The sequence below is a fragment of the Lepisma saccharinum genome, chromosome 23, assembly GCF_977018435.1.
Source record: "Lepisma saccharinum chromosome 23, izLepSacc3.1, whole genome shotgun sequence".
Lineage (NCBI taxonomy): Eukaryota > Metazoa > Arthropoda > Insecta > Zygentoma > Lepismatidae > Lepisma > Lepisma saccharinum.
Window position 1 is genome coordinate 6,304,100 of NC_139251.1, and position 12,032 is coordinate 6,316,131.

Sequence of the window (12,032 nt, forward strand, 5' to 3'; positions counted from 1 at the left end):
TATGTGGGGGTGTGTAAATTTTGTTCCATTTGGTTTCTTATATTGTACAAATAATTTGAAAGACAGTTTATAAGAGCCATTTTGTATATTTAGAATAGCTTGCATATCAGGATTTATATTGTTTAAAAAATTCTCAATATCACATTTTGGCTCTGATATAAAACGGTAATCTTTTAGTTGGTTATTAAAGCTACTTTGAATAGGTGCATAGCATGGCTTTTTTGCTGATCTGGTATTATTAGATGTTTCAAGTTTCCTTTTTAGACCAGATGAAGATGTAGATGGTTGTACATAACAAGTATTTTTATGTTTATATAAGAAATATTCCAGATTATATTTTCTATGGCATTTTGGGCATATTTTTGTTAGTGTTCTGCATTTTTCTGGATCACAATTCTTTTGGTGCCTAGTCCAATTATGGCTAGATATATTTTTATTGCATTGTTTACAATATTTTTGATTTGGCATTTTTATTATTAATTTATTATATAAGATTTATTGGGGATTCAAATTAAAACTTTATACTTAATATGTTAATATTTTTTATTATTAATAATTTATTATATAAGATTTCTTTTATTATTATATAAGATTTCTTGGGGTTTAAATTCAAACTCTATCTTTATTATGAAATATCAATTAAGTTTAGCAATATGTTTTGTGTACTTAGTGTATATATTTAGTGTGTGAGTATTTTTTTATCCTAGGTTTATCATATACAATTTTTTGGGGTTCAAATCAAAATTCTGTACTTAATAAAACTATGACAGATTGTCTAACTAAAGCCACTTGTGTGAAGTTAAAATGATTGGTTGGTTGGTTGATTTAGTTTATTTTACTTCGCGTTTTATGCCTCTTGGCTAATTTGCGAAGATGAGGATGAATGATGAAAGGATGAAATTAATAAATGGACATTCACAAACAACCAAGCCCGACCGGGATTCGAACCCGGGACTCTTAGCATCGCAGCGCAATATGCTAACCGCTCAGCCCCAGAGTCGGGCGAAGGTAGAATAAATATTGATCTACGGAAGCACCGACTCCAGAATCAGTGACCTCGTGCAATTGCATGTTTCTACGGGCATAAAAGCAGTGACCATAATAGCGTGTGTTATGTTTCGATCTTGTATATTGCCATATCTATCAAACAGCAAGACTTACCCACCGGAAACCAAGCAGCGAGACTCAACAAATTGAGAATAGCCACGCGAAGCCAAGCATCGAGACTCACCCACGCAGACCCAAGCAGCGAGGCTCAACAAATTGAGAATAGCCACGCGAAGCCAAGCAAAGCAATTCTAGAAGACTTTTGCATATTATATTGTGTTTAGTATTAGATAAACAAGTTGAGCCTGGTCCTGAATTAAAATATTTGAGTTAACATATTAATATTCTAAATTTAAAGCAAAAATAAACCAGAAATAGACCGGAAGTAAATATATATGTGGGTGGGTGTGGTTGGGTATGAGTGGGTAGGTAGCAGATTCAGGTGTAGTCAAATCAATCTGAGAGGGGGGTCCTCATTTCTCAAAAAGTTTTCTTGTACAAAAATCTTAAATTTGATAGAGGAGGACACTTGAGCAATAAACTTTTATAGACATCTTAGCCTAATTTTAGCACAGGCAAGACCTCCTGATTTCTCGAGTTTATCCTATATACTTTCCCACTACTGAAACAATATTGAAATTTTATTTTCACTTTTGTGTTGTACAGTCATCATAAAAATATGAAATATACGGACTCACAAAAGACTTCGAGGCTCACGCGCACAAAATTGATCACAAAAGACGCCATGTAATGTTCGGAGGGGGCACGCTGTCTGAGGTGACCTGACCAATCAGAGCCATTCACCATTGGGAGAGGTTAGGTTAGTTCGTGCATGATAGAATAAATGTTGCCAACTCACTAGGTCAGTTTAACTCGTAAAATATTGTGGTGAAATGTTGATGACAGAGTTGGCAACGCACACCGTGAACGACCTTAAAATATACAGCGTAAACAACATGTTGGCAACTCACTAGGTTAGTTTAACTCGTAAAATATTGTGGTGAAATTTTTATGGCAGAGTTGGCAACGCTGACAGTAAGGTTAACGTACACCGTGAACTCTTGTAATATACAGCGTAAACGGCTACGCAGAGTTGGCAACGCTGACAGTTACCTGCGTTAGGTTTGGAAAAAACCGTGAAAGGGGGTTATTATTTTGGGCTGTTTGGAAAATAACCGTGAAGGTACTGTCCGTACTGCCCTATAGGTGCTTTCCGTTTGAAAAAAATTCAGCGTTTTTGGGATAACCGTGCCCTATAGGTGCTTTCCGGTGAAGGTACTGGGTTAACCGTGCCCTATAGGTGCTTTCCGGTGAAAGTACTGGGTTAATCGTGCTCTATAGGTGCTTTCCGGTGAAGGTACTGTCCGTACTGCCCTATAGGTGCTTTCCGTTTGAAAAAAATTCAGCGTTTTTGGGTTAACCATGCCCTATAGGTGCTTTCCGGTGAAGGTACTGGGTTAACCGTGCCCTATAGGTGCTTTCCGGTGAAGGTACTGGGTTAATCGTGCTCTATAGGTGCTTTCCGGTGAAGGTACTGTCCGTACTGCCCTATAGGTGCTTTCCCTACCCTATAGGTGCTTTGCGTTTGAAAACATTTCAGCGTTTTTGGCTTTTGGGCTGTTTGCGTTTGAAAAACTTTCAGCGTTTTTGACCAGGTACCTTCGCGGTGAAAGCACCTTTGGGGTACCCCAGTTCTTCCGGATGATTCAGCTTCCCCATTTTCATACTACTGCATCCCAATTCCATTACTTTCAGCAGTATTTGGATATCGTGAGGTAATATTCCAGTTACACATATTCCGAATCGGTAGCATCTAAAATACGTATAATCTCGTATAATATAATATTCATACAATACATGTTTCTGAATTTAATTTCACAAAGGGTAATTGTATATTTATTATTAGATAGTTAATTATTAATGATAATATTTTTTTCTGTAGACGCTGAGCCATGCGATGAGACTGAATTCAGATGCAACAGTGGAGAATGCATTTCATCCTATTGGGTGTGTGACGGAGACAATGACTGTGGCGATAAAAGCGATGAGGTTGTCGAGACATGCAGTAAGTTGGTGAATCTGATATTCTGTTATTTTTTTCTTCAGCTTTCTCTTCTACATACATACCCGTATTTCTCAACTCCATGTGCTCTTTATGTTTGTTAGATATTGTACTGAGACCAAATGAACTAAGATCTGAGAACTAATTGTGTTGATAACAGGAATACAGAATAATGTTTCGGAAATCACAGCAGCTAGGCGAATAAATATTTCTGTACAGAAACATCATTGCGTGGATCTCTAATGGTTAAATATAATGCAAGACAAAAAAGTTGCAAAGTAGAGTCCACAACAGTATACACTGTATAGTTTTTTCTTTTTTTTTAAATTTCGCATGGTTGCTAATTTTGTTCCTTCCTTTCTCATGTACTCTTCGCAACATCTTATTTGACCGCCCCGAAAGAATTCTAAGTCCCGAATTCGTAAACATTGCACTTCGGCTCCAGCTGAGAGTAGCCAACTTTGAGTTGGTCCTTCCACTAGACGAAAAACGCTGCGGTGAGAGGTTTTCAATTTCGCACTTTTCATGAACTTAGAAACTATAAACAGCTGTTATAGTACACAAACAAACCGAAATAATAAATTGGAAGAAGAACCTTCAAGAATGTTTAAGATTCTGCTTGCTGAACTTGAAATTAGAGGGTTTGAGACACTAAATCCAGTTTTTTCTCCACCTGGAGGAAATCGCCATGAAGTTTGTGCAGCAAGAAGCAAATTTGTGACATTTTATTTACAATACCTTGCATTATATCGAACAATTCTCAAAAAATAATATTTTTCACAACTTTTCGAGAAAATATGCTTAGAACACAGGAAAGTGGATGTTTTCATAAACGTCAACCTGTTTTTAAGAGCATGATGTCAGTAGGTTTATGTAGAAAAGTTGGTTAGACACAGAGGTCCTTATTTTTCGTCATGCATGAAAGGTCGCTGGTAAAAATCCCACGTTCTCATTTTTTTTTAATTTTGTGGTTAACTGAACAGAGACCGTTGATATTAGATTTTTTTTAAAAAAAATATTTCGATGCACGCTTGAGGGATGTCCCTTCTGCGCATTTCTCCACTTAGAAGTTGCAGATTTCCAGGATTTAAGGTTAAAACCTTTTTTTAGTTATTCTTCATACGTTGAGTTAATACACACATCATGATTAATTCACATATCACATATATGTATTCAGGATGCAAAATCTAATCTTCTTTAAGTTATGTATTATTTATGTTCTTCACAGACACCTAAAATATTGATTACTACGATATCCTAAAACACACATATACAATTATATTAAGTAGTGATGTAGTGCATTACTGTGACGATAGAGAGAGTTTAATGAGTTCATAATTACTAAGATTGGTAATTTTATGTCCGTTTCTTTGTAATGACTGTTGTCAATCCCCTCACCACCATCTTACGATGCGTCTAAAATTAATACATAGTGAATCGCCAATTAACATAATCAAATGTTTATTGCGATGGAAGCCGATGCGATAAGAAACTATTATATAGTGAGTGACAAACAAAAAATTCAAAACCTCAGAATGATCGTTAATTCGTCACTGTTTTGTATCTAAAATTTTTGTTTTATTTCAGCAGAAAGTACGAGTATCAGATCTAAGATACTTTCCCCACTAACTTTGCAATATTCGAAACCACTAGTAAGACTTAGCTCTACGTAACTTGATTCTGCGCATTCCACGTGGCATGGGACTTCCTCCTATCATCGAAATAACTTCCTCTTACTATCTCCTTTCACCTCGTGAAATAGAGAGACCAATGTTAATTTCTTAGTACGGCGGATAAACTTTACACCCAACTATATGCTCCTGAAAAAATCCTGCCTAGGTGGAGAATTGAACCTACGACCTCCCTAGTGAAAATGAAGCACGCTACCTCTTCTGCAGATAGCTCACGTTAAAATTTGTTATCAGTTTGAAGAAGCCAATTCACACATAATATCATGTCTATAATTTCCTCATGGCCATTTGTACGAGGAAACGAATTTAAAAAAATCGAGAAACAATGAAAGGGAAGAATGATTGACATTTCTATTGGTATTTTGTCACATTTTGTAAATTGTGTGTAAATCCCGTGTTTTGAACAAGAAATGCTTTAGTTACAATCTTTTTTTCTTTTTGTTCTAACAAGCCCATTAGTTAAGACAACTGGACTATTTGCTCTATGTATAAAAAAATACCAAAATAAAGTAAATTTACCAAAATTAAATAAATACCATATTTGCTACAGAAATGCAAATATTATGAAAAAGAATAGATATATTCAGTCACTGTTCATTTCAAAATTAGAGTCTTTAAAATCCAAAAATAATCTCATTAAGGAAGTTGATAAGTCACTCCAGCTCTTGGGTTAATATTCACATATTCATTCATTCATTGAGATTTGCCCAGGGGCAGGTCTTTCCTTGGAACTTCCATGGTGGTCGACCTTGAGCACTTCGTTTTGAAGCAGCGTAAGACCCATTTACTTTCATGTCGTTAATCGTTTGGCACCTTCTTCTTACCAGGATTTCTTTCTCCGACCATTCCTTCAAAAGCATTCCTTAGGATACAGTTTCTTCTCATCCAGTGACACAACCAATTTCTTCCTATATCATGATTATCTCCAGCATTTTCCCCAACTCTTTCAGGCACTGTTTCATTTTTTACTCTTTCTGTCCATTTCACCCGTTCCATTCATCTCCATAACCACATATCAAGAGTTTCCAGTCGCTTTTTCTCACTTGTTCTCAGTTATCCATGTCACCGCACCATATAGAGCTACACTCCCTACAAAGCATTTCATTAGTCTTTTCCTCATTTCTTTGTTCATAGATCCACAAAATATTTTTCTATCTATTAAAGACTTCCTTTGACATTGGTATTCTCACTTTTATGTCTTGACTGCATTTCATATCACTGCATCCAATATACTGTCTACTTGTTCGATTCCCTTACCTCTGATGGAACATGAAATCAACATTCACTGGAAACAAACGTAAGTTGTAAAGGAATTCAAGCCTTTTATTTTTAAGCTCTGGGAGTTTATCAGTTAGATGAATATTGAATATCTGTTTTCTTCACAAGCCTTAAGACAATTTATCATCTCTTGATTTCCCTGATAGATACTTTCTCTGAAAAGGGCTGAACATTGCCCTTTAATAAAGAAAAATTGAATTTGAATTTGATCACTATCGTGTATGATAGAACTGGATTCATCACTAGAATTAGGCAACAAAGTGTCGAAAATAATCAATTAGCTACCTGCCTGGACATGGCCAACAACTTGACAGTCTGCATGATGCTGCTTCCACTTAGAAATTTTCGGAAATAGTTAGATACAGTAGTAATATACCACCTAAGGCGGAGGAGAAAACACATTTTCGCGAAAATGAGCGTTTGCCAGGTTTTTGCACCAAGCACTCCAAATATTAATCAACGAAATGTTTGGTAAATGAAGTTTATTATAATATTAATTTTATATCAATACACAGGAGCAGTAGCGTCCATTCGGGGAGAGAGGAGGGGGCAGTTGCACCCTACTTTTAGCTACTTTTGCCCCCCCCCCCACTATGCTAAATCTTATCTACAAAGAAAAATATACTGTCTTTGGCCCCCAGTTTGGAACCCAATCGCCGACATTGCACAGGAGGCAAGAATACAATATATTCTTCACGTTTGGTTTCCATGAATCTTCAACTCAAAGAACAGACAATGACCCAAAATTGCTCTTGCAGGACAATTTATCCAGTGCTATTTTGCTTTGTACACATAATTGATCATATTAGTAGACTGATCAAATGTATTTGAATTCTACGAAATAATACAAGATAACCTTTTTGTTTTAAGCTTTATAACAACATGACATTGATATATGCGAAACGGCTGAATTCTTCATATAGCCAGTGTGGAAAACTTTGAGGGTTTTGAAAAACCCCTAAATTCTTTTTTCTGTTACCAGAACTTTTGCACAGAGTGTCCAGAGTAAATTGAACAAACTTAGCAACTATGTGTTAAATCAGAGCAAACATTCAACTCCCCGCGCTCTCATGGACCACTATACTGTAGTATAATGAACCGAATCATACATACTTTCGAAGAATCATATTCACGATAAACCCATTTCATCATTCCTAACTTTGAAATAATACTCTTTTCTCTCAATGTATTACTTAGAAACATTTATATGATCTAGTTTATTAATATTTACTCAGCCTTAATTTCTTTCTGACCAATGTTGAAAATAGTACATTATACGTATGTTGTTCTATTTTGGTTCTCTGAGCAGTGCGTTTTAAAAGTCCTGCAGGATTAAAAAAAAGTATAACTTTAAAACAATAGATTTATTACAACGAAATATTGTTTTTCTTTTTTACACAGAGGGAAATTAAAATTTTGTTCTGCCCAAAATGCTCAATGATGTGTGTGTAGGTGATCACACGATCACACGATTCCAAGATGGCGTCGATGCAGGAAAAAGAGGTCCGTAAGGTCACCAGATCTTATGCTTTTCGATTATTTGCTGTGGGGACATGTCAAGACCCAGGTTTATGCACAGAAACTGACAGATCTTGACAATCTGAAGTTCAAGATACGTGATGTGATCCACAACATTCCGAACGAGCACCGCCAGAACGCAATTTTTGTATTCAAAGATTGCACGAGTGTTCGGCATGAATGGTACCCAGCTAGAGATCTGCTGATGAACCAAGTCACACCAAACATAAATTTTAAAGTTTCCTCTGTGTAACAAAGAACATTTAATTGTAATAAACCTATTATCTTAAAAGTTATAAGTTTTTAGAATCCTGCAGGACTTTTGAAACACACTTATAATATGCATACATACGATTAATGCACGACATACATGTGTAATGCCTAGCTATCTTAATGTAGAGAGCACACGAATATGGAAGTAATTCTATGTTTTTTCCCAGTTTCCAATTCCTGCCCTGAGCATAAGTTCAAATGCAAGAATGGAAGATGCATTAGAAAGTACCACAAATGCAACTTAGAGGACAACTGCGGGGACGGAAGTGACGAAGATATACAAATCTGCCGTGAGTAATTTCTTTAGTCACTTTGGCCAGAGCTGCGGGTTACTCAGAAACACATTACTTTTCCTGTAATACTCAACCAATTAAAACTCGCTTCAATTTAGATACTTACATTAGTAATGGCCTACCTAAATTGCGAGAATGAGGTGGGTGAGCCAAAGGTGGCCGTGTTCCCAAGGTGGCCCACTTTACGAAAATCAGATTAATATTTAACACAGCTAACAAATGGCACTACATTCATTCACTGAGTCCCCCCCTCCAGGTGCACCATGCAGAAAACCAAGTATCTCGAGCAGCCAGCAGCCATTTTAAATTAGTCATTGTGTTGGTGAGCGAGAAGATTAGTTGTCGTTGTTATTTTAAGGTAAGTAAGAAATGTGTGTGTACGTCCTTCAAAGTTAACATGTTCATATAGTACTATATATATTTTGAAAGCTCATTCATTTATCTTTTTGATCATGTAGTTACACTGTAAAAATATTTTCTGTGTGAAAGTAACGATACCTATTTTTGTTTAAAAACGTGGTATAGAAACAAGTTCCTAACGTACCCCATTGCTGATTGGTTCTTTAACATCGCTTTTCTGGCACTTTTGGCTAATCGCGAAGATGAGAATGAGTGATGATATGATGAATGAATGGACACTCACAAAGATCATCCATACCAAGGCCTGGTTTCGAACCCGGTACCCCCTGGCATCTTAGGGGATGTGCTAACCACTCCTACAATCCGAAGTTTGAGATCAAACATTTTCTCTAACAAATTGTGAAAACGTGCATAAACATGAATAAATATGTTTTCTTGAGTACAAGGAACATTTTATAAGAAACTATAAGCCGTGGACCACCTTTGGGACCCCTGTTCCAATGGTGGACCATATATAACGGTTATGTATTTTTTTTTCTTAAGTTACAAACAGTTTTACAAAATATCCATTTGGTAAACGTTGTTAATTAGTGATAGAAGTGATTTCTTTTAATTTCAGAAATTTATCTCTCATTGGAGGTCTGTAAATTACCCTAGAGGCTTAACTATGGCCACCTTTGGTTCACCTACTTTAAGTGTAACGATACTTCATTTAAGGGACAGTCCCTTTTATGAGTCTGTCCCATAAAAAGGGTCGCCAAAATATCTCTTTTTGTGACAATGACTTGCAGCCATAAAATTACTGTAACAATACACACACTCAACTATTACTATTCGGTACAAATTATTTCACATTTCAATGTCAACAACGTACCATATTCCAGTTATCTTAAAAAATTGGCGTTCTTCTCTGTTTACCTGGAACCCGTGGCGGATTAGTAAAGACGTTATCTCGAAGGGAGCGGACACCCATCGCCCCCCCCCCCCCCTCCTCAGAACTTTCGGCGCCCAGCACACTTCCCTCCCAAACTACGGTCCTACCATATATGTCATAACATCACTGTCGTAACTAAAACGTAAAACGTTGGAGGCCCAATCGTCTATCATGTCCCCCCCCCCCGCAACCAGCCATGGTATTTGACTTTTACAATTATGAATTGCATGTTTAACTCAGAAAATCCACATCGCATGGATGATGTTTATTGAAAGAAGTTTGCATTTTATAAGACAAGGTTGAATGAATTTAACGCATATCGAACAATCAAGATTCAAGAAATAAGTAACGATATTAAATTCAGTGTAAAATAATTATTTGAAAAACTAGAACGTTCACTTGAGTGCTTTGGCATGGGCAAAGTGTTTCACAGCGTGTTCAACGTCTAGCCGTTCCGTTTACCTGTGCTTATTGTTCAAAACGTATATGTTTGAGTTTTTGTTTTTTTGCCGAGGAAGTACTCTGCGTCCAGTTCCTTGCGAGGCCGAGAGATCGGGAGAAGTGTGGCGGGCGTCGCTAGCGGAGATGCCGACATTTTCGACCAGTAACGTCCCGTTTATTTTTATGTACATGTCTATAGCTTGCAGATATTTAGGGTAAAGACGGGGTAAACTGACATGTGGGGCAAACGGACAAATCCTAAGAAAATCTCCGCTAAAATGGGAAGGGAGTTGGCAACAGTGAATTGAGACGAGTGCTATGAAGTGGGAGAGTTGCTTGTGTTTGTTGAAGGGAAAATTGTCACCTGTTAATGCTTATATCCAGTGCTAGAGGGAGGAAATCAGTAACACAGGAAGAGAGGTAAGTGACTTGGAACGTTTTGATTAAGAACGTGTTGTTAGAGACTAAGACATAATCGCGTAATGAGCTGGCCAAAATTTCCTCTGGAACATGTACGCGCGCAACGTGCATCGACCATCATAGCATGCAAGGCGACAGATCCTGCCATCTATTGCCAGAACAAGAAAATATTTGTAAAACGTGCGTTGGGGGGCAAACGGACATGTCACCTGGGGTGCAAATGGACAGTGAAGAAAAAAACCATAGATTTCTGTATTTAAAATCATGTTGGTCGCCAAGTAACTAAACAGAGGTGTTGCTAATAAGTTGTACGATCTTTCCAGCAATGGCTTGTCAACGAGAACACACCACAAACAGATGTAAATGGGAAAAATCAGCCATGACAGCTGCTGTTACTGCAGTAAGGGAAGACAAGATGCCTCTGAACACGGCTGCGAAAACATTCAATGTACCGCGCAATACACTACGCCGACGAGTTCTTGCACCGCACGTATTGAAGAAGTTTGGACAACACTCAACGTTCACAGAAGAAGTAGAAAATAGATTAGAAAAACATACTGGCCTTGGATGAAATCGGTTTAGGTTTGACACTGCACGAACTGAGAAAGTTAGTTTACAGATTTGCAGTTGTGAATAAGTACAAGCATCCTTTTAACATTGACAAGGAAGTGGCAGGCCAGGATTGGGTCCGAGGATTCTTACAACGGCATCAGGGACTTAGTGTGCGTGTAGCAGAATCTTTGTCATTTGCACGAGCTAGAGGGTTAACACGTGAAAATGTGCAGCATTTTTACAATAATCTGTCTGAATTATTAACGAGGTATAGCTTGTTCAATGAGCCTAATAAAATCTTCAATTGTGATGAAACTGGCCTTCAGTTAATATACAAGCCAAAAAAACATATTTCAAAATGCGGAAAGAAGGATGTTGTCTTTCAGACGACAGGAGAAAAGGCTGAAACAGTGAGTGTGAAGGCCTGTGTCTCTGCATCTGGTACATTCATGCCACCATTCGTTGTTTTCAAAGGTGTACGTTACAAGGATGAGTTCGAAGCTAACATGACTGCTGGAACGAAAGTTGTTTTGTCTGAAAGCGGATATATGAAATGGGAACAATTTGCTATGTTTATAGACCATTTTATTCTTCACAGGCCACAGGTAGACGTGATTCTCATTTTGGACGGGTATGGATCACATTTCTCTGATGTCGCTACACTTGAAAAGGCTTCAAACAACAACATCCACCTACTATGTTTAACCCCGAATAGTTCCCACAAATTACAACCTTTGGATGTTTCCTTCTTTGCACCTTTAAAATCATTTTACAATGATGCATGCCAAAACTATGTGCGGCAACATCCTGGGAAAGGAATTAGCAAGCCAACCTTCGGCACCATCTTCGCAGAAGCTTGGAATCGTGCCGCAAGTGTTGGTAATGGTACTAGTGGCTTTGTCAGCTGTAGAATCTTTCCATTTAATGACCAGAAACTCCCTGATCAAGTTTTCTCACCTTCCACTGTATTCTGCTGCAAACGTTAGTTCTCATCCTGAGAGCAGCCCACAACAGCCAAATGAAGTGCCCCATGCGTCGGTTTCCACATGTTCCGACCTCTCTACATCTGCAACGTCTTCGGAAGGTGTAGCAGGTTGTTCTTTTGCTGCTCTCAGTCCTCTACCCTCTACGTCACAGCCACAAAGAGGTCGCCAAAACAGACG

General features: G+C 37.7%; 1 protein-coding gene across 1 annotated transcript in view; it reads left to right on the plus strand.

Annotated features, from left to right (window-relative positions):
• Nucleotides 1–12,032, plus strand: part of LOC145977863 (uncharacterized) — a 263,309-nt gene that overhangs the window by 183,065 nt on the left and 68,212 nt on the right. Inside the window, exons 13-14 of the mRNA XM_083110188.1 lie at nt 2,990–3,112; nt 8,037–8,159. Coding sequence (XP_082966314.1) covers nt 2,990–3,112; nt 8,037–8,159 — 246 coding nt within the window. The remainder of the gene's footprint in view (nt 1–2,989; nt 3,113–8,036; nt 8,160–12,032) is intronic.